The sequence below is a fragment of the Rhinolophus hipposideros genome (assembly GCF_964194185.1).
Source record: "Rhinolophus hipposideros genome assembly, chromosome: 18".
NCBI lineage: Eukaryota > Metazoa > Chordata > Mammalia > Chiroptera > Rhinolophidae > Rhinolophus > Rhinolophus hipposideros.
The window spans coordinates 22,483,064-22,506,622 of record NC_138064.1 but is presented as its reverse complement, the minus strand read 5'-3'; the positions used below and the strand labels follow the sequence as shown (position 1 = coordinate 22,506,622).

The 23,559-nt window shown below is 35.8% G+C and overlaps 1 protein-coding gene across 3 annotated transcripts in view; it reads right to left on the bottom strand.

The window, feature by feature from the left end:
* Positions 1-23,559, bottom strand: part of CRPPA (CDP-L-ribitol pyrophosphorylase A) — a 222,164-nt gene that overhangs the window by 189,618 nt on the left and 8,987 nt on the right. For all 3 annotated transcript variants that reach the window (XM_081079468.1, XM_081079469.1, XM_081079470.1), the window contains exons 2-3: positions 20,520-20,796; positions 5,908-6,057 (exon numbers count right to left, since the gene is read on the bottom strand). In XM_081079468.1, coding sequence (XP_080935594.1) covers positions 5,908-6,057; positions 20,520-20,796 — 427 coding nt within the window. The remainder of the gene's footprint in view (positions 1-5,907; positions 6,058-20,519; positions 20,797-23,559) is intronic.

The following is a 23,559-nucleotide window of genomic DNA, read 5'->3' as shown; positions in this document are numbered from 1 at the left end:
ATCAGCAGGCCAAGACTGGTATGTTAGGAACCATGGGGGAGCACAAGGTGGGAGCCTCACACTGGATGGCCAGAAGCCTAAGGCTGATGCACGGAGAACTATAGACACGGAATGACAAGCTGGAAGCCTACTGTTGGAATGCCAAGAAACCAAGGCTGGCAGGCACGGAACCACCGTCCAGGACTGGCAAACAAGAAAACCTCCACCAGGTGTCAGCAGGCAGAAGCTGGCAGGCAGAGACCTAGCAGACCAGAACTGGCATCAAACACTTGCTAAAGAGTGAATGGCATTGAGAGCCACAGACACATGCTGATGGCAGTTGTGGAGTGAGCAGGAACAAAAACATACCGGAACCAAGAAGAAAAACCCCTCCTCCGGCAGCGTCTCTTTAGCACTCTCCACTGATGGAGCTTAAAATTTTTTGGCAAAGGAAAGATGTCCAATGGATCCAGCAAGGCAGGGAAAATGAAGTTAGAGCTGACTGGCACACCATATAAATGTGTACTTTACCCACTATGACTCCCTTCTTCGAAGGGTTGAATCCTTTCTAATTTTTGCTTACTTTTGGTCACTATTCACTGCCATTATACAAATATGAGATATGATATATATATGATATATATATGATGTGATATATGATATGATATATATCATATCTATATATCATATGTATATCATATATATATCATATCTCTCTGGATAAATGTCTTTGTCTCACTCAATAGATATATATCAGAGTTTATAATAGTTTATATTTTTATCCACTCAGAGGTTGGTTGTTCTAGCTATTCTGTCATTACCAGGAGACAAAGCCCTGAGAAATGATTTGATACAAAATCTAGATAATAAAGTCAGTCCTCACTAAAGTAGTCCATAGAACTACTTTTTCTTGGACCTGTGGAGAAACGACTTATAACGAAACAACTTTTACCAGAGACTAAAAGATATAAACAAACGTTAAGTTCCTACGTCATCTCATCAACATTATAACAAAATGATGTTATTTGAGAACCTGCCATACTGTAAGCAGGGAACTAGTACCTCTGTTTTATGTTTCAGACTATCTTCTGTGAGGTTTATGAAGTACATGGCCATCTTGGCATTCAACAGTGCACACAAATTTCACTAACAAAAAATTCTTGTACAAAGTATTCTCAGTGAAAAAATTTATTTCCACTAGTCCTAAAAAAATTTAGAAGAAATTGAGTTTATTCAAAAGCATGTGGAAATATCTCTTTTAATTGCCCAGATAATGCTGAACTATATCTCTAGCTGATGTTTGGAAATATCAGGCTCTTTCTCAAGATAGTAATGCCTGCAGATAATCATCTCCATAAAATAATGTCAAACTTTGAAATCATGCATAGGGAAATGATTAAAATTTAATTTGTTAAAACTCCATAATGTTTAAATCCATGTTGAAGGGTACATAGATGGGTTGAAACCCACAGTACTATTTCAGAACTGATTATGTTCTACAAAAAAGATGGTTCCTAAAGACGCCAACTTTAATATTAGTAGATAGTTAATAATTAATTATGTCATGATACATGACTTTTCAATATTCTAGGCAGCAGACCAATAAAACAAAACCCTGCCCCAACCATTTAAAAGCAAAACTTTCTCTCTAACTCTTTTGGCAACACTTTGTGAAACATCCAAAAAGAAAGCTATCTTTCAAACTCAAACAACTTTGCCACCAAATACCACATACATTTATTACTTTTTAAGACACACATGTGCCTTCTAAAAATGTATTATTTTCCTAAGCAAGGTAAAACAAAAAAAAAGTAATTTAGCAATGGTGAAAAACTGTCAGAGTTGCTTGTACAACATATAAATGGACACAGCATGGACACAACCCCACAGTTGAATGAGATGATGGATCAGTCTGGGGAGCCGGCCCACTGTATATGATATGTGATAAGGGGTGAAATGAAAGATCAGAGAAGACAGCATTGACTAATTAATCACACCAGACAAGCACATTCAGCACATCCTCTCAAGGGAGCCCTTGAGAGGAAAGCCACGGGAGGTCTGCGGGAAACAGCTACGTCTGTGTAGCTACTGCCGCAGTGGGTCTCCCAGTCCAGTATCTGGTGACGAACCAGGGCTAGTGATAGTCAACAGCGCCGGCTAGCAGGAAGACGAGCTAAATGGTGGAGCAAAATGGCAAGGACAGGTTAGAACCCACCAGGCATCCTTGTGTCTGTTGGTCACCCCATCTGACAGAAAAAAAGATCTTTTAGAGAAGGTCTGCTTCACTTCAGCCATCTAAATCTCACTCTTCTTGCTCTTTTGGCCAATCTAACTGAGAAAAAAAATAGGTTCCCAATTTAACCAAGCTGACACAGCAACACCCTCCACAGATGAATTGTGTGCCGTAGCACGTAATTCAGATACACACAGCATTTTCATTAATTCATCAGCTTCACACAACAGACACAGTATGGAAGAAATGTGTAAATCAAGTTATATGAATTTTAAAATCCATATTCATTCATGATAAGATATAGCCTCAAAATAGCTCACCATAGTTTCTCCATCATTCTGTAATTTTTCTAAAGTAAAAGAGCCTCAAATAGGAGTTGAGGTTATTGGATCTGCCTAGGAATCGTTTTGTTTTGGCCATAAACTGCTAAAGCTACTATGCTGATGCTAATGAATACATTACACAAATTAACATAAAGGGCCAGAGGACTAAATGAGATCAAAATTTATTTCACCATCAGATTCTGGATGAACTCATAGCTCACAGGATTTCCTTTAGCATTCGAGTAAACCAAAACATTTTTCATTTGGAACCTTATTTCTTCCACCTAAATAACGGCATCTCTGCTAGTACACATAATAGTCCATGATGTGATTATGGAATTGCTTGGTAATCTGCAGCTCTGTCATCCTTGGAGGAGAAAGAATTAGAGGATTGCCTGGGTACTAGTGTCTGCCAGCTCTTGCCACAAACAAAGCCTGGAATTTGACTGTCAGTTATGTATAATTCTTCAGTGTCCATCTGTGTAAATTCAAACTCCTGCCCTCTCCTGACTGTCCTCCAAAAGTTAGTATCTACTTTGAGATGCAAAGTCCTGTGGTAAAAGATCAAGAAGAGGAAATTCTATGTACCCAGTTCATTTTTATTTATTTTAAAGAGCAGCTTTCCTTGCCAAATTCTGTAACAAAGAGATCAGGATTTTAGAAGATAAAACAAAAGGCTCCTAACAGCTCCAAGAGGTCCTTTTGACTACCTCATACGACAGAATAGTGTTTCCATTGTATGCCTCTACCCATGCATTCCATTCCCCACCTTCAACTTTCTTACCAGAAAAGCACAAACATAAAAATATTTCCAGTAATCTCCCAGACTGAACAAAAATTTCCCAGGATCCTATTTTTCCAATTCAATGCCATGAACTCAGAACAAACCACAGGAAGAAAGTAACAACCCTATTATTTTTTTATGTCCTCTCTGTAGTATGATCTGTGTCCTCGGTTTGCCTCATCTTTTGTTTGCTTTCTGCTGTTCTGACAGACACTTATAATTGAATTGCATCCACATTGCATTTTAAAAATTTTTTATAACATGGGTAAAGACAGATGTTCATATCTTATTAAGGCACAGTTCCTAAAGAACAAGTGTGAACTAGGTAAGATTATGAAATATATAGATAGTCTTTGTTTTCTAAGGTTTCTACACCAAGTCCAATTTTCTACTCCATAGTACATACAGGAAATAGATTCATAGCATATGAGCATTCCATATTTTATACTATAAAAAGTCAGTATAGTTTTTTAAATTCTCACAATAATATGTATTAAACATCTAGATTTGAGTCCCTGTGCTAGATAATGATGACAGAAGGAATAATAAAAGGGAAATATGGTCAGAGTCAGGGACATCAAAGAGTGCATTGTCACTGAAAATAGCTAAAACAATCTTGAAAAAGATCAAAAAAGTTGGTCTTACACTTCTTCATTTCAAAACTTACTACAAAACTACAGTAATTGAATAAGTACAGTAATGGCATAAAGACAGATATATAGACCAATGGAATAGAATAGGCAGCCCAGAAATAAACCCCTGCATATACATTCAAATAATTTTTAACAAGGGTTTAAATAACATTCAACAAATGGCACTTGAAAAACTGAACAGCCACATGCCAAAAAAGTGAAGTTGATCTCTTATCTAACACCACATACAAAAACTAACTCAATATGCAACAAAGACCTAAATGTAAGAAGTAAAATTATAAATTCTTAGAAGAAAACATAGGGCAAGTCTTCATGACATTTACTTGGGCAATGATTTCTTGGATATGATACCAAAAGCGCACAGGCAACAAAACTTTTAAAAATAGATAAATTAGATAATATAAAAATGAAAGAATTTTATGCATCAGAGGACACTATCAACAAAGTGAAAAGGCAATCCATGAAATGCGAGAAATTGTTTACCAATTATGTTTCAGATAAGAGGTTAATATCCAGAATACATAAAGAACTCCTACAACTCAACAATAACAACAAATGTAATGGGTAAAGGAGTTTAATAGACATGTCTCCAAAAAGGACACATAATTGGCCAATTGGTACACTAATGGTTTCTTTCCTAGAGATATAAATTTTTGATTAAAAACATAATATACCAATAAATTTGAAAATATCAACGAAACAAATTAAGTTGGAGAAACTGAAAACCTACATTGTTGTGGGAATGCAAAGCGGTGCTGTGAGATATCACCTCACACCAGTTAGGACGGCTATTATCTAAATAGAAGAGTGTATTGGAAGGAAGAATACAAACAGCTTTGTATAAGCCTATCTGGATATATCACATATCACTTTTGGTGTACGGCAATTTCTGTCAAATAAAAACATTACAGTGTGTCCTCAACACCTTATTCACTGGATCTGGCACCGTTTGACTTCTGGCTCTTCCCCAAAGTCAAAATGATTCAGTACATCAAGGCAGCCACAACAGCGCAACTAAAGACACTCATGAAAGAGGACTTCCAGAACTGCTTCAGAAAGTGGCAAGAATGATGAGATAAATGTGTTCAAAGCGAAGGAGAGTATTTTGAGGGGAATTAAATGGCAATGTGTCTTTTACTGTAATAATTTTTTTTATTTAAACATTCACTTGTTTGATCACACCTTGTACAACCTACCAAGACTGAATCAAGAAGAAAGAGAAAATCTGAACACACTAATTACTAGTAAGGAGGTTGAATCGGTGATCTAAAACCTCCCAACAAAGAGCCCAAGACCAGATGGTTTCACTGGGAAATTCCACCAAACATTTAAAGAATAATTAATGACAATCCTTCTCAAACTCTTCCAAAAAATAGAAGAGAAGAGCACGATTACAAAGTCATTTTACAAGGCCAGCATTACCCTGATACCAAAATCAAACAAAGACACTACAAGAAAAGAAAATTACAAGTCAATATTCATATTAGCCAAGGTATAGAAACCACCTAAGCACACAGGAATGGATAAAGAAAATGTGACACACACACACACACACGCACACAAACCAATATTGTTCAATCTTAAAAAAGAGGGATATCCTGCCATTTGCACCAGCATTATGAAACTGGCTTCCCTGGGGAGAAACATCACACACATGTTGTTGCATTTTCATGCTGGGGGGAAGGTAGTCTTTGTGTTACTGTTCAGGGGAGGGAGAGAGCCTAAGGAAGACTGCACACGGATTTCCTCCAGACTCTGCCTGTATGTTTCTCATATAATCCAGCTGTTCATCCTCACTAGTTCACTGTCATCAATTTTAACCACAAGTACAAATACATGCTGAGTCCCATGAGTTCTTCTAGCATATCTCCAAATATAGGGGTGGTCTTGGGAACCCCCAGCACTGCAGCTTTTTCAAAAACCTAGAATTCTTACCTGCTGATATGCTTCGTAGATGACATCAAATAGAAAAGCCTGGGGCATTTCACTTGCTCTGTGTCTGGCACGTTCTAGAGACTGGTCTAAACAACCATCAGCAGATGGACAGATGACAGTAGATACAAGAGGTCGAATTGCTCCTGCTGCCTAAGTAACAAACAAAAAAAGAGGCAAATGACCCATTCATTTCACCTAGAGAATATTTTTTAGTGAAATTCTAAATTCTATATCGCATTTTTGAAAGCAGATCTTATTCATACCTCAAGAAAGTATTTGAACAAGTATAAATCTGGTTCATAAATCAAATCCTTTCACATCAAAAACCAATTTCATAATATTATAGTTCCATATACTAAGAGGTAGAAATGTTTTCTTTATTATAGGTTCAAAATCCTTTTCATCACAGGCCACGGTAGTCAAGAACTAAAAAAAAAAAAGGAAGCAAAGATACAATTGGGTATTCCCTGAATGTGGGAGGGAGAAAGAGAAAGACTATTATGAAAGAACTAAAACGGATTATGCATGAATTACTAATTAGCGTGCCTTCCAAAGATTTAATTTCCACATTAGATAATTAAGGAAACAGTCATATTCCTTAAGATCCCCAAAATAAGACTCAACAACAACCCAAGTAACAATGAATTTGTTTTGCTCTAATTCCTGTGAAAAACAGCTCACTTCAAACATAGCATCAATACAATGTTCCCTCAGGCAAAATATCTATTAATATCAATTGCTCTAATGAAAGCTCTGTCTCATCAATTGATACACCTTCATACACCTTCATAGCTGACAATTTTTGAAAATTGTCACCTTCGTCTTTATGAAAGATACACCTTCATAGATGACAATGTTTCCCTTTATCCTTAAGACGGTCTCATTGTAACATAGTCTTAAAGATCATTACCAGACAGCTACCTTGGTGAAGTAGCCTTAAAATACAGTTCCTATGGCAGACAATTAACCAAACCTCCTTATATAGACACCAAATGTCCTATCTTTCACATAATTATTACATGCGGATTAGACCCCAAATGTCCTATCCTTCACATAATTATTACATGCAGATTACAACACATGAAGCTAATACGTGAATACGAAAAATCTGGTCTTAAGACCAGTATCTGAGCAAGATAATCAATCCATGAATTAGTTGACAAAAGTCAAGTGATTGGCTAAAAAGCAAAGCTAATGTATGAGCTAAGGAGATAGTTTACAAACTGTGCCACCATTTCCATGGACTCAAGTAAAAATGTGGAGCCTCAGCATAAAAGCCAAAAGGAGGAGATAATCAGGGTAACGGGGGGAATGATGTCCAAGTAAGTGAAACATAGGTGAGGAACAAGCCCAACTGGTCAAGCTCAATGCGTATCAGCAGAGGTTAGACGACAAGACAGGAAAGAAATACATGGACATGTGTGTATACACACACAGTGTTTTAAAAGAAAAAGTTACATTTACACCGCAACTATTTATATGCAATTTTATGCCAGGCCATGTAGTAAAAATGTATAAAACAACATGAGACATATAAAATGTCAGCATAAGGAGCTCCGCAGATTCTCTCCCAGCAAAACAACTACAACTAGTGGAAAGTATTTAAAAATCACCTATTTAAGAGCTTTTGAAACTTGTCCTAAGGGCGTTCAGCAAATTAAGAAACATTTATTCAAGAAAATCTACTAAATCTTGATAAGAACAAAGAAAGCCTGTGGTGCTTGAGTTATGATCTGTTTCTTCCCACATTCCACACCCAGTTTAGTGTGATTAAAGTTCCTCTCAGAATAAGTATGTCAGAAAGGGGGTGGGGGGCCTCTCCCCATAGCTCCCAGTGGGAGAAGTAGAATGCTAACATTTCCCATCTCACGCAATTCCATGTCACAGAGGCTAAATTATACACAAGTGTGCCTAAGAAGTTAAAGACTCCCTTCCTCCACCTACAGGGCAAGGATCTGCCCCAAGGAATGGTAGGCAGAAAATACTGAGGCCTGAATCACCTTTGCCCCAGATCACACATAGGCAGAGGTTCTACACCAGGAAAGGAGAAAAGAAAAGATGGGAGTCTTTCAATGTCCCCATGCAGCACCTTGCTCATGAAGTAAGGGTCTCAGTCTGAAAGAAAGAAGACAGCATACCCACCCACAGCTCCAAAGGAATGGAGAAGTGATTTTTCACAAGACAAGAGACAGGTTTTAGGAACAGAGAGCCATGAAGCTCTCCCTAAGGGAATTGACTTTACTTGGAAAAGAGTGTAAGTTGAAGCCTAAGTGTACTCTCAAAAAGAAAAGGATATTATCATGGTAAGAAATTAAGAGGAGGCTGGTAGCTACATGACACGAGAAAAACTAAACTGCAGACTCACTAGTTTACCAGACACAACCAGGGAATGAGACAGCTAACAAGAACACCCTTGGAAGGGGAGCAAACCTCAAATACTACCCATGCAAAGGGCCCAGAACTTATTTGGATTTGACTGTAGAGCAATTTATGCCCCGGGTGTTGTTGAAAAAAAAAAAAAAAACTCCCCAAAAAAGGCAATTCGGACATAAAATGGAGCTTATCAGTTGGGTGTGATATCAACAGAGGCAGACAGTCTAACAGATGTCCAGGAAAGAAAATCAGAGAACCCTGCTAAAACCACTGTCGTCTCAGGGTGACTAAACACATGCACAACACTGTACCCAGTGACATCAGAGGCCTCACCCTGTAGAGGAAAAAGACTTCACTAAAACAGACCCACAAAGACGCAAACAAACAAGCAAACAATAACAAGTCCTGGGAGATGGAAAAGAGAGAATCAGTGTCTGAAATTGACAAAACGCATTATCTAGTTTATCAAAAAATAGAGACGCAATTAAACAAATGTGTGAACTATACAAAAGTAAAAAAGAAAAAGAAAAAAACGAAGCAACAGGAACTGCCTGTGAGAGGGCCCAGATGTCACACTTTATAGATAAAGGCTTTAAATCAGCTATTATAAATATGTTCTAAGAACTAAAGAAAAATCATGGTTAAAGAAGTCTGATGAAAATATTATGAATACTAAGACAGATATTTTTTAAAACTAAATAGAAATTCTACAGTTGAAATGTATAATAACTAAAATGAACAACTCAGTAGAGGGCTCAGCAATAGATTTGAAATGGACAAGAAAGAATTGATGAATTTAAAGTTAGATCAATAGAGATTATGCAGGACAATGAAGAGAAAAATAAAACTAAAGCAGTCCTAAGAGGACAATTTATAGCTGTGAATGTCTATATAAGAAAAAATTCTCAAATTAAAAACCTGACAAATATATGATCTCACTTATATGTGGAATCTAAACAAAATAAATGAACAAACCAAATGGAAACAGACTCAGAGATACAGAGAACAAACTGATTATTGACAGATGGGAGTGGGGCCGGGTTGGGGGCTGGGTGAAAAAGGTGAAGGGATTAAGAAGTACAAATTGGTATTTACAAACTAGTCATGGGGCTGTAAAGTTCCCATGCATAGGGAACTTTTCCATGTAAAGTTCCCATGAATTCCCTACAGCATAGGGAATACAGTCAATAATATTATAATAACTGTATAGTGTCAGGTGAGCACTAGACTAATCAGGGGGAATACTTCATAAATTATATAAATGTCTAACCACTACACTGTTCACCTGAAACTAATATAAAATTTTGAATGTCACTGTAATTGAAAAATAGAAAAAATAAAACATAAAAAACCTAACCTTCTACCTTAAGACACCGTAAAAAGAAAAAGAAAACTGAAGCTCAAGCAGGAATAAGAAGTAAATAAGATCAGAGCAGAAATAAGTGTAATAGAGAATTAAAAAAAAAAAAATCAGGAAACAAAAACTTGGTTCTTTGAAAAGATAAACAGAATTGACAAAGCTTTACCTAGACTAACCAAGAAAAAGTCTCAAATTGGTAAGCTCGGGAATGAAAGTGGTAACATTTCTTCCAACCTTACATAAATACAAAGGAATATAAAAGAAAACTATGAATAAGTATATATCAACAAGTTAGGTAACAGATGAAATCACAATTTCCTAGAAAGATACAAACTACCAAAACTAACTTAAGAATAAAATATCTGAATAGACCTACAACAATTAGAAAACTTTTAAAGTTTCCCACAAAAAAAAAGCCCAGGGCCAGAAGCTTCATAGATTAATTATATCAAAAAGGTGGGGTTTTTTTTCTAATACTAATTCCTCACACTATTGCAAAAAATAGGAAAGAACACTTCCCAACTCATTTTATAAGACCGGTATTACCCTAATTCCAAAACTAGACAAGGACATAACAAAAAATAAAACTATAGACTAAAATACCTGATAAATCCAGATGCAAAAATCTTCAAAAGAAAAAAAGATACTAACAAACAAAATCTGGCAACATATAAAAAGTATTATGCACCATGATCAAGTGAAAGTATCCCAGGAATGCCAAATGGGTTCAACATGACAAAATCAATTTAATACACCATATTAATAGAATAAAGGACAAAACACATGAACATCTCAATAGATGCAGAAAAAACATCTGACAAAATCCAACACTCCTTCATTAAAAGAAGCATGCCATAAATTAGGAACAGAAGAGAACTTGCTCAACCTGATAAAGGACATCTATGAAAAACCCACAGCTGATATCATACATAATGGTACAAGTCTGAATGTTTTCTCTTTAACAGGAAGACATAAGAAGGATGTCCACTGTCACCACTTGTGTTAAACACTGTCCTTGAAGTTCTAGTCAGAGAAATCAGGCAAGAATATATAATAAAGGGCATCCCCCAAATATAAAACTGTATTGTCAGATGACAAGATCTCGTATATAGAAAATCCTAATGAAGCCACTAAAAACTATTAGAACTAACAAGTTTAGCAAGAACGCAGAGGATAAGTTCAATATATAAAAATCAATTGTATTTCCATTTACTAAAATTGAACAAACCAAAAACGAAATTTAAAAAAAAAATTGTTACAATAGCTTCAAAAAGGATAAAATACTTAGGGATATATTTAACAAAACTAATGCAAAATTTAAACTCTAAAAACTATGTATCATCTCCTATGTAAGAGCCAACATCTCTACCTCCTTTCTTCTCACGTACTTCTCTGTACCAATTGTCTTCTTTCTCTCCTGCCTCATCATTTTTATTCCTCTACTGAATTGCCGCCATTAATAATACAAAAAATCTGCGATATCTCCCATCTTTAAATCATTCCTCTTTTGATCATATGTCTTCCTCCAGAAACCAAATTTCTCCACACATGCTCAAAGCAAAAGTCTTTGAAAAAATTATATGTACTACTTCATATCTCCAATTTCTCTCTTCTCCTATGCTCTCTGGAATCCACTTCAATAAGGATTTTATCTCTACAGCTCTACAAAAGTACATTTACCAGTGTCATCAGTGACCCCCACATAGCCAAAACCCAGATAGCTCTTTGCCCTGCTGAGATCATTTGTTCACTTGATTTTCAGAAACTATTCCCAAACAAACCCTCTTGTCTTCCCACACTCTAAATCCTAGAACCTTATAGTATTCTCATTCTAAACAGTGAAATATTCCAGAGCTCAGACCACAGACTTCTCTAGCTGCACTCATTCCATAGAGGACCTCATAAAGTTGCATGGCTTCAAATAGCATCTATGTGAGAACTTCCAAATCTATACATGAAGCCTAGAACTTTCTCTTGAACTTTGGACTTGTACATCCAAATTCCATTTTTAATATCTCCACTCATATCAAAAGACACATCTCAATTGTAACATAATGAAATCAAAGTGTTGATTTTACCCATACCACAGACCCCAAACCTGCTCCTCTAGAGACTTGCCTATCTACATAAATGTCAACTCTATTCTTCCAGTCATTATTACCAAAAACCTTGAAGGTCCTCATTGATTTCTCCCCAACCCCCTTACTCCATATCGAATCCATAAGCAAGCCCCATCAACTGCAAAATATCCCAAATTTGCCCACTGTTCACTGTCGCCACTGCCACAATCTGAACCAAACACCCACCCTGCCTCTCTCAGACACCAAACAAAATCAAAAGCCATAAAGGAAAACATTAGTAATTTTGAATATATTAAAATAAAATTGCTCATTCATCACAAAACAGTATTTATAACTTAAAAAAATGGGAGAAAACAGTTACAAAGCATATAACATATTACTGGCAAAGTATTAGTGTCCAAAATGTGTAAATAACTCCTACAAATCGTTATTTATTTTAAAAATAGAAACAGGGGCAAAAGACTTACATGGGAGATTTATGACGACACACAATGCCCATAAATATATGAAAAAATGTCGAATCTATTAACTAAATGCTAACTTAAACCACAAAGAGAAAGCATTTTCCACTAATGGGATCAGAAAAAAAGATGTCTAACAAAATCAAGTGATGGTGAGGATGTGAGGCAACTCAAACTCTTGTTATGCATACTACTGAAGAGAGAGTAATTTAATACAGGTTTTGAAAATAATTCAGCATCTGGTAAAACTGATAACCTGCATATATCTTGACTCTAGAAAACTCCTTGCACATGTTCACCAAAAGATATGCATAACAATGTTCATGCTAGCAATGTTTGCATTAGCAAAAACTAAAGAAAACAAATGTCCATCAACTGTAAATAGATGAATTGTGATTAGTAATCATAAATGAACTATAGCTGCACAGTCACGTGAGTACATTCCCCCAAATATATCATGTAAAAATAAATGCTGTCAAGATATATGCAAAACATAAGGAAAAAACTCATACAAACATATGTGAATGAAATGTCAATTACACCTCAAAAAATAAAGTATGAAAAGAGATCATAAAAACATAACAAATGTTGTTTAGGAACACAGGCTACCAAACTGAAAAGAAAAGCAAGAGAACAATAAAAAATCAAGTCCAGAGTAATGTTTCTCCATTCGGGAGGAGTAAATAAGATCAGGGCAGGGACCAATTTCAAAGTGATTGGTAAAATTCTATTTATTATATCAAGTGGTAGATTTGAAGACATCCAAAGTTCTCTGTGTGTTTTCAGTATTTTTAAAAAGAAAATTTCTGAAATTTGCATTTGTGGACTCTCATTTTGATTAATGAAAACTAACTTCTCAAGAGCAGCACTCATCGACATGCTTGAGATATTATTATGGCAGGATGGGTAAACTCCAAGAATAAGTAAGTTCTTGGCTATGGAAACCAAAAGATCTAGTAGAAAGTGGTATAATATGAAGACAATTAAAAGCACAAGGTGACTACCAGCTTTGGGGGTCTTACTCAACAAAAGGCCCATGAAAAAGGTCACAAGTGAAAAATCACGCATTTGCTGACCCTTCTTTTCTGTGACTACCATTCGCCCAGCTATCTGGTCTAAACAGATATAGAAAAAAGATGCTAACGCCAACAAACATGTACCATAGCTATTGGGTTGGTGCAAAAGTAACTGTGGTTTAAAAGGTTAAAAAAAAAAAGTTGCAATAACCGCAATTACTTTTGCACCAACCTAATATTTCCATGGTAAGGGACATTTGTTCAGAAATAAACAAGCAATGAATCCTCACTTCAGAGGTCTATCTTGAAATTCAAAGCATCAAAATCATGACACAAGTACGAACAAAGTTGATGAGTTGCCTCCCAAATACAGCAATCTAGGAAGTTGGTTATAGGAAGCATGATAACCAAGTTATCAAATGCACTGTCTCCATGAGAATTAGCATAATAAACCCTGAATGGACGCTTAACAGCACAGCACCACAGTGAGTACTTGCCTTTCAAGCTAATCTATCAAAGTATTTCCACATGTCAATGCATGGAAATACAAATCACACAATGTGGGATAATGAACCCACCTCTACTGTTTACTTTTAAAAGCAAAATTGAACAATACTCATCGCCCATCTACACAGAAGGTGTTAACATGCATTCCTCCTTGGGCATCTTCATTCAAGCTAATTATGACAACGTTCAACAGAAATCCTCCGACCTTGCAATTGCAATTTGGGTTAGCTGAGCTGTCTTTATGGAAAGACTACTTAATAAATATTTACAGAATTACATCTTCAAAGCTAATCATTAGCAGTTATGAGATTTTGAATATTTTTTATAATAGAATACTTCCAATCTCCTTTTTTGACAAATTAAAAGAAATTATTATTTTTTCAATATAGAAATATAGGTATTTTAGAAAAACCTCTGTCCCAGTTATAAAGCACTCCTAAAAGTGATTATGCAGCAAAAAGGAATAAGGAAGCCGCCATCTTAGATACTAAACTTTAATTCCTGGACGTTAAACGAGTACCATTTACCTTAAATCTAATATAATGAGGAACATTACACTTGGATATGTAATAAACTTTATTTCACTTTAATCCCTAGATATACTCATTTTGCCTTGACCTACCCATTCTTCAACTTCATTTGAAGGTAATTCATAGACAGATATACAGGGGTAGGTAGTTTCAAGTAGTGAATCAAAACAAAAGGTTTTCACAGTATCTTCCCCAGCATCAGAAACAGATCAAGTTTCACCTCATTCCAGGGCAGTCAGGGAATAGTTCAGTACCTGCCCTGGGCATTTAAATATTTGTCAAAGTAAGCCTAAAATTTCCCACTGAATCAGAACTCACTGCTTTTTCACAAATAAAACTGCTTCTTTAGAGCTAGGACTTAAATCAATTCCAGTGTCTCTCCAATAGAGAATGACACAATCCAATGACCCAGGAGAGCTCATCCATCACCTGAACCCCACCCAGAACGAAACCCCGGCCTTCAGTGCACTTGCTCATGATCAAAACTACCCAACGTGGATCTAGTACAAGTGAGTATTAACCACGGTCACTTCTATCTCATGTCCAATTTCCAAATCTAGAGTCAAATATCTGCCAAGTGATTTTTCCATTTGTTTTACAACATACCCAGAATATACTGTACAAAGTTGTAAAACTGAGTAGTGGCAAAGTATAGTCTTGCTGATGCACACATATTCAATGTAAGAATTTCCAAAGTGCTATTAATCATTGATAAATATAGTCATGCTGCAAATCCCAAGGGATGACATACAAACACACCCACACACCACATGTCAAAATTTCTAGTTATTATGTAAAGTTCACTGTTTCGTCTCAGAAGATAACTCAAAGATTTTCTAAGGAAAAATCAGTTCATGTTTAATGAAGAAATGTGTACGCTTCCTATACAAGAAACGAAGTCCACATACACCTTTGATTTTAAGTGTTCTGTAACCATCTACCTCAACTAAAGTTCTTTCACTGTTCAAGAAACAAAATATCCAGAGCCATTTTTAACCTGACATTACACCCAATTGCTCGCTAAATTATAAACACAATTATTTACCTTAAGAAAAGGAAGAAAAGGAAAAAGTGTGATCATTTCACAATACATGTAAGTCAAGTCATTATGCTGTACACCTTAAACTTACTTAGTGATGTATGTCACTTACATCTCCATTAAATTTGGGAAATAAGAAATAGGATACATCACATGTAGTATTATGACTAATTACGGTCTAATCCTGGAAATGTATTATCCACCACATCACTGGTATGGGCAGTGGGAGTGGGGGTGTGGACAGGGGTACTGCTAACCATCACACAGCACACAGGATAGCCCCCCACAACAAAGAATTATCTTACTCGAAATATGAGTCATGCTGAGCTTGAAAAACCTTGTGACACAACAATATTCAAATATAGAAACAAACTAAAGTGTAGAGACTGCTCTCAGATGCAAAAATCCCTATTGCTTTAAATATTGGAAAAACAATCCAATACAAGAGGTAAGTGTAGGGGACCTTGTTTTATGAGATATGAGTGAAGATGTACCATGAATCAGTGCTCAAAAGGGCCCAGGCAGACCATTGCACTGTACACCTGAAGCTGAATAATATTGTATATCAACTATAATTATACATATATACATATACATATATCTATATAGATATAGATATAGATATAGATATAGATATAGATATAGATATAGATATGTAAATGGTCACGGGATGTGGAGTACAGCATAGGGAATAGAGTCAACAGAATTGTAATAGATTTATATGATGCCAGTGGGGCAAAGATTGGGGAAGGAGGGTTATCACTTTGTGAAGGGTGAAATGTCTAACTAGTACATTGTTTTGTACACCTGAAACTAATAAAAATAAAATTTAAAAAAAGGGCCCAGGCAGTTAGAACTCTTAGATAAATACAATTCCTATGAGTAAGTTTGCAGAGTTGTGGCAAGTAAATTAGTGTCTAAACTCTCATCTCCCCTTGGAAAGATAAGGGGGTGGGGGATATTAGGAGCACAGGGATTTCAGGAGAAGATATGTTGAGGCCTACTGTCAGAGAAAGGGAAAGAAAAATAAAAGCACATAAAATACATGTGTCTTGCTACCTCATGGCTCACACACTATCCCAGGAGTCAGGTCGAATTAATAGCTTCCCTGAACATTTTTGACCACCTCTACTTTCCTCTCCATCTCAACTGGCATAGATAGGCCATCATCACTCAGTTGGGTCGTTACTGTAGTTCAAAAACTAATTTAATTCCCTCAAACTCTTCCTCTAATCCACCTACCAAACCAGGAAGACAGTCATCTTTCTAAAATTCAAATATGATCATATTACACCCTGCTGAAAATCAGTGACTCCTTCTTACGAACAGGATAAAAGTCGAGGACAGAGATCCTGGAAGATTAATGAATTCTGACCTGCACATGATCCCACAGACACTGAAAATGGCAAATCTACGTGGTTCTGTTGAGTTGGAAATTAAATATAAAAGGTCTGGAATTCAGGAGATAGAAATTTGAACAGTGTGTTTGTGAGAGTTAAACTGGGTGCACACACAGATGCATTGTGTCAAATTAGATTTAAATATTGAAAAATGTAAAATCAACAACATAAATAAAAGGAAATCAATCAGATTTGAAAAAGGACCAAATGAAACTCTTAGAAATTGATTTTTTTTTTTAATCTTTAAACGTAAGATTAGGTAGAGCTAAAAAATGAATGAAATAGAGCACTGATGAAATAGAGCACTGAAATTACCTAGGAAGCAGCCCACAAAAAGAGATGGAAAATAGGAAAAAGGTGACATGAGAACAGGATAAGAAGGTCAATCTTAAACATAGTGATCTCTAAGGAGAGGAGAGAAAAGCGTATGGTAGGAAACGGAGCAGAGTCAATATTCAATATTCAAGGTGATGGTTGATAATTTTCCAGAATTTATAAAAATATATAAATCCTAAAATTCATAAAGGACAATAAATTCAAAGCAATGGGGAAAAAAGAACCATGTCTAGGTGCACCATAGAGACACATGCATAATATCTATGAGAAACAAATTATATCAACCAAAGAGAAAATTGTATCCTTTCAAAGGATGCAATTATACTGGTTAAAAGACTTCTCAAAAGCTGAACAAAAGCCAGGAGACGATGACAGTATATTTTCAAAGTATTGGAGAAAAAATACCTGTAGTCTTACAATGTTAAAGATAAATAACACTAAAAGGATTTCACTGCTGTTCCTATTGAGGTCACCTCATGCTGTGGAACACAAGAATAGTGCATACACAGAGGAAAGAGAGAAACTGGGTCCTGGTGATACTTTCACATTCCTCTGTGCAGGCAACTCTGTCAGCCTTTATTTTGGACACATTAGTTTTTTCGGGTAATACATCTTCATCAACTTGGTTTTGTTTTTAGCCAAAATGTAAGTTAAAATATCAGAGTTATCTTTAGCATGTATATCCCCCTAAGGGGCTATCCCAGTGTCTAGCTTACTTAGAAAATGATTTACTGAAAGGGACCTTTTGGTAGAGTTTGAACATTAAAGACTGAAAAAACAAGAAAATCAGTCAGAGTCCATAGGACGCAATTTAAGAGAACAAAGGAGAATGAGTTCAAAGGAATACATGGAAAATAAATTGTGAAGTGGCTTTGACTAAGCAAAGTCATCACTCTTTTCTTGCCTTGGGAGAGCATTTGATTCAGGCCGATCTTTTGCAATTTATTGGCCAGAGGTTCTAAAAGATGCCGATACTTCCCACCAATGTAAGAACTTCAACTACTAGTACAAGTCTCAATTAATTGCATTTGTGTTTTTTTATGATTAGAACAGTATGAGAGTTGGCAGTAAGTAGTTCCTGTATATCCTGAGGCTACTGGGTCACTATCCTAACCATTGTAAGGAAATTTTGAATAAGCAAAATATATTACTGAGTGCCTCCACTGGAAAACTATGTATTGTTTACAGCAGACCCTTCCAGATTAGCTCAGGCTAACCTTTCATTGCCTTTAAGCTCTTATACAACTCTCGGAAGTTCTAGATAACTGATAGCAGTGCAAAATCATCTTTTCCTATAAACATGCAAATAATTTGTCTAATGGAGGTCCAATTGACATCCTTCCCCCTACCCTTGGAAAAGCAATTTTGTCTACTTGTGAATTCATTTCAACATTCCTTTATTCCAATACAAATTTGCGCTTCTCGGATTATAATATCTAACCTGTTCCCTCATTAACGAGTTAAGTAAAATCCTTAATCCATGCTCATCTTGGATTTGTATGATTTTAGACCTTTTTGAAAAGTATACCTTAACACCATCAAAAACAATATAATAATTTTAAGAGTCCAGATTTCTGAAGCTTAATTCAAAACAATTCAATGGCAAAGTTTTCGCTTTAAACCAGTTTTGTAAATGTGATCATCAAGTTGCACAAATTTCATTAAAATATAATTTGTTAGTTTTATGTAAAATGCATAATGTGATTGAATCTTACAGATTACATTCTGATTAACAAAGTTAAAGTTAGAAAAAGTCTAAAAGAAATTCCAACAAATCTGCAAACATACAACACTAATCGCTGTCCGTTGTAATATGTTTTATGAAGTCACCTGTTCAACAATGATATTCTTAGCATAGTAAGTGGAGCAAGATAAAACGTCTCTTTTGCCCTTTCAGAAATACTACCAAAAGAATCACTTTATAGACAATCTCTTAGAAATAAATCTCTCTCAAATATAATACTCAACATCAAAAAATTCCAAATGTTTATAAATGTTATAGTGAGAGGGAGTGATATTTTTTCCAAAGGTAACAGGCAAAGAGCTCTATTTTTATGTGTATTTAATATACATTGAATTTCTATCTGCCCAAATTACATGGTCGCCCCTAGGAATTTTTCAAATTTGTAAAATTTCACTCAAATTCCAAAAAGTTGTACATCCTTTGCTCCTTTATTCCTCCCCACCACCCTTGTAACTGATCATATTGACATTGCCTCTACCACAGCTGAGGAGCCTGGAAAAGAGGAAGGGGGGTCACAGGTGAAGCACATGAACCATGAGAACGTGTTGTGGTCATCTATGTTCTTAGACCACAGCTTTTACTACACCAAAATACCGTTTAGAAGTCACGTTAAAGGTGAAAAATCAAATGCTTCATCTAATCTATAGAATTCTTATTCAGGTCTAAAATTAAATTCATATTGCAGCAAGAAGAGATAAAATTAGGGACAATTTCCTGACTATACGATTGAAATACACTTACTTAACATAGAAGTCATAGACTGTCTTCGCCAGATGAGCATTTTATAACTCCCTGACCTCCAGATGGCTAGGAAGACTTAAATGATTCCTTCCATTGGCCTACAATCCTCTGTTACTTAGATGTTATAATTCCTCTTTAAATAATACCTATTTTTTAAGTACTTAACACTTTACTAAATAGTTAACATGTAAATATTCTATCCGAAAAACTACCTTACAAGTATTAGCATCTATATTTGTGCAAGTAAGGAAAACAGGCCCAAAGAGATTGAGAAACACCAGACCACTAATAATTAGAAAAACTGAGAATTGGGACAAAGTTTGTAAGACTCCACAAATTACTTCTATTATACTTTATCAAGTGTGTGCAATATTTTTTTTCACTAAGTCTCAAATATGGACTGCAAACTTAAGTTTAATATCTATTACGTTATTCATAGACTTTTACCTAGTAACATAAGGGGGATGGGGGAAAGATGTTCTAGAGATTACAATAGGCCTTTTGCAATCCTGTTTATTTTGGTGAAACAGAAATGAAAACAGAATTTTGTCATCTTAAGACGACTCGTTTTAAGGGGTGTGAAAAACTTGCCTGGCTGTTTTGCTAGAAAATAAACCACTTCTGAAAACTAAAAACATAAAATTTGAGAGCAGTGAGCCAGATTTTTGTTAATTATATATATGACTTTTGAGTGCTTTCTTAGACATTTTTAGATAACTGCATGTTTCATTTCATTCCTTTGAGGTCCATTCACATCTATACTCTAAGGACATCATTACTACATTCTTCTCCAAATAGCTCATACTACATTATGATGATAAATGACTATAGCAAAAGATAAATTCCAGAAAAGTCTCACAATCTATAATGCTATAAACGTCCTAAAATAAATTACCCTAACATCTTAGGTCATCATGCTCATTTTAAGTAACTTGACAAATTTAAATATAGTTCCATCAAAATTCAGCAAATGAACCACTCTAGCTGGCCCTTTTTATCCATTCTCAGAAGCATAAATACTTACCCCATGTTCCTTAGCAGCTGTGACAACTTTAAGGAGGACGTCTTCCTCAACAAAAGGTCTCACCGCATCGTGGATAATCACGACTTCCGGCTTCGAGAGCTGAGAGTCTGGCTGATCCTGGGCCAGTGCTTTTAGTCCACTGAATATTGACCTGTGGCGGGTCACTCCAGCTTCGACTAGTGATATGCGTTGATGCTGGTACCTCTGAATAATACCCTTCATTGCTTCCATGTTCTCTCTAGTTACTGCCACGACAATGGCCTTTATCCAATATACTCTGAAAGGAAATTATGTACACATTTCACATAAATTGATTCTTAGACAACTAAAGTGAAGCTGAACACAAAAAATTGAATTTTTAGTAGGTACTAGTATATCTTCATAGAGAGATTAAAAACTAAAGTTAATAACTAAATCAGTTTTATGGATTTTTATCAAGTCTAGTAAAGAGGTTAACAAAAATAATTAGTGAATATGTCACACTACATATCTATAGAAATGCATAGATATATAGTACTTTATAATACACAGTGTGAAATATAGGTATATATGACAGACATTGGAAATTTCTGACTTAAAAGTTAAATTTGAATAATGACAATATTAATCAATAGATTGAGAAAAAAACATAACAAGCATATGCTTTTAAACTGATTTTTCCCAAATAACTTTTTTCTCATCGAATAGGAGCAATTCAAAGCACTTTTAAATTCCAAAAGTCTATCTCTTTCAGGAAGTCCATTTGGCACAATGCTGGATAACTAACACGAACATTGCCTACATCAAGGTGAAATAGTGAAATACTGTAGCTTAAATAGGGAAACTATAATAATTAAATTTGTATAAATATAAAGCAGGTTTGAATAAAATGGGAAAAACAATTCAATGAAATATAAAATTAAAGGAATCAAAGTGTTGATTCAGAAACGCAAAACATTGTTTTTGTCTGTTGTAGAACATTTTCTTAATGAAAGAGCTATATGTGTACATTGAGTGATGATTGTATTTAGGAAGTTTGGTAGACTTCTTTTGAACACCAGTGCTAACTGAGGGTAATGTCTTTGCAGACTGTGTTCCACAACCCACAGGCCCAAACCAGGAAAACTCCCTCCGACTCATTGTATCAATTCTGAATAAAGGTCACTTTGAAATGTAATGGAATTCTTAAAGCCTATGAGATCCTATATGTTCATGCTATGTAGTTAAAAACCTTAAACACAATTTTACAGAGATTGGAAAAGGAGTCATGAAATTACTAAATAGTGAAATTAACTCTACTTTATTGAAAAACAAAACAAAATAAAAAAAAAATTGGGTTGCTTTACTCAATAATTATCAATCTCGTACCTTCCATTATTGAACAAACCCTTCCCATAACGCAAACCTTATTCTGCTTGTGGCTATAACAATACTACATGATGAACAAAACCAAGTGCTACTTTATAGACACACTGTCTTTTCATTCCTTTAACAAATTTTTATTGAGCACCAAATAAATGATCAATATTAAGTATACAATGGATATAGTCGCTGCCTTCACAATGCTTACAGATAAAGCAAATAAGAACACCCGCAAATAATTGCAAGCCGTGACCGAGTGCTGTGAAGATGTCCACACTCCAGGATTGCAGCACTAGAATATTTAACCAGGACAAAAGCCTAAGATGATGCTGCCTAAGGAAGCAGAGTTCACTATACCATCCAAGTGCTGAGGGGCAGAAAAATAGGCAAAGAGGTTTGGAGGAAGGGAGAGAAGGCTGATATAAGTGAAGGCCATGACAAGGTACTGATGGGCTAGGAGGAAATGGAGTGGAGTTCTGCGAGCAAGGGGAAGATAAGCCCAGGAAGAGGCTGGAGGACCAAGCGAGGCTAGGCAAGAGGACCTCCCAAGCCATGCTAGGAGGTCCTCCAGGGATGAGGACCGCCCAAGCCATGCTAGGGGTTTAAGTCTTTAATCCTGGAAGTAATAGGAAGCCATAGAAAAGCTGTATGTAGGAGAGGCCACACTAAAAAATAAATAAATAAAAAGAATATTCACCTCCACCAATGTTCTGTGACATGACAATTGCAGAATAATGGCCCCCAAAGCGTGTCCATCTCCTAATTCCCCTAACCTGTGAATACGTACCCTTACGTGCCAAAGAAACTTTGCAGATGTGCTTAAGGATCTTGGATGGAGAGATCATACTGGACTGTCTGGGTGGGTCCAATAAAATCACAACAGGCCTTTTAAGTGAAAGAGAACGGCAGACGAGTCAAAGGAGAAGCAACAATCAGATACAGACCACAAGTCCAGGAACACAGGTGACTGCCTAGAATCTAAAAAATGCCAAGTAAACGGAGTGTCCCTAAAGGCTCCAGAAGGAACACAGTGCTTCCAACACCTCTATTTTAGCCTACTGAGACTGACTTTGGACTTCTGACCTCCAGAAGTGTAAGATGTGTGTTGCTTTAAGCCAGTCAATTCATGGAAATGTTTACAGCAGCAATAAGAAACTAATTTAAGAGCATAAATTGTACTCTGGCTGCAAGGTAGAGAATAGATTGGGTAGGGAGAGAAAGGATGCTGAAAGACCAGGTACGAGGCTGCTGCTGACGACTGGGAAAGACAGTGATGGTAGCCTGGCTACCAGATGGAGCTTCTAGAGGTAAATTATAGGTAATCGACATTAGCCAGTAAATTGGCAAAATAAGTCAATTATCACATAATATTAAAAAATAGCTAACATCAATTAAGTGCTATGTCTTAAGCATTAGAAATGTTCTAACTCCTGTAATCCTCACAACACTCTATGGGAAACAAATAGTATAATATGGGAAACAAATCAGAAAGATATCTGAGATACAGACACATTATACTTTATTTTCCTACACTACCATCTTATGCCAAAAAATACTAGAAGAAAAAATGCTTTTACCGTTTTTCATGATGGCAATACAACATTCCACCTTCGAAAATATAGACTCCATGAGAGCAGGGACAATCTCTTTTGCCCTTTGCTTTACACCTATACCTAATAATAGATACTCAATTATCTCT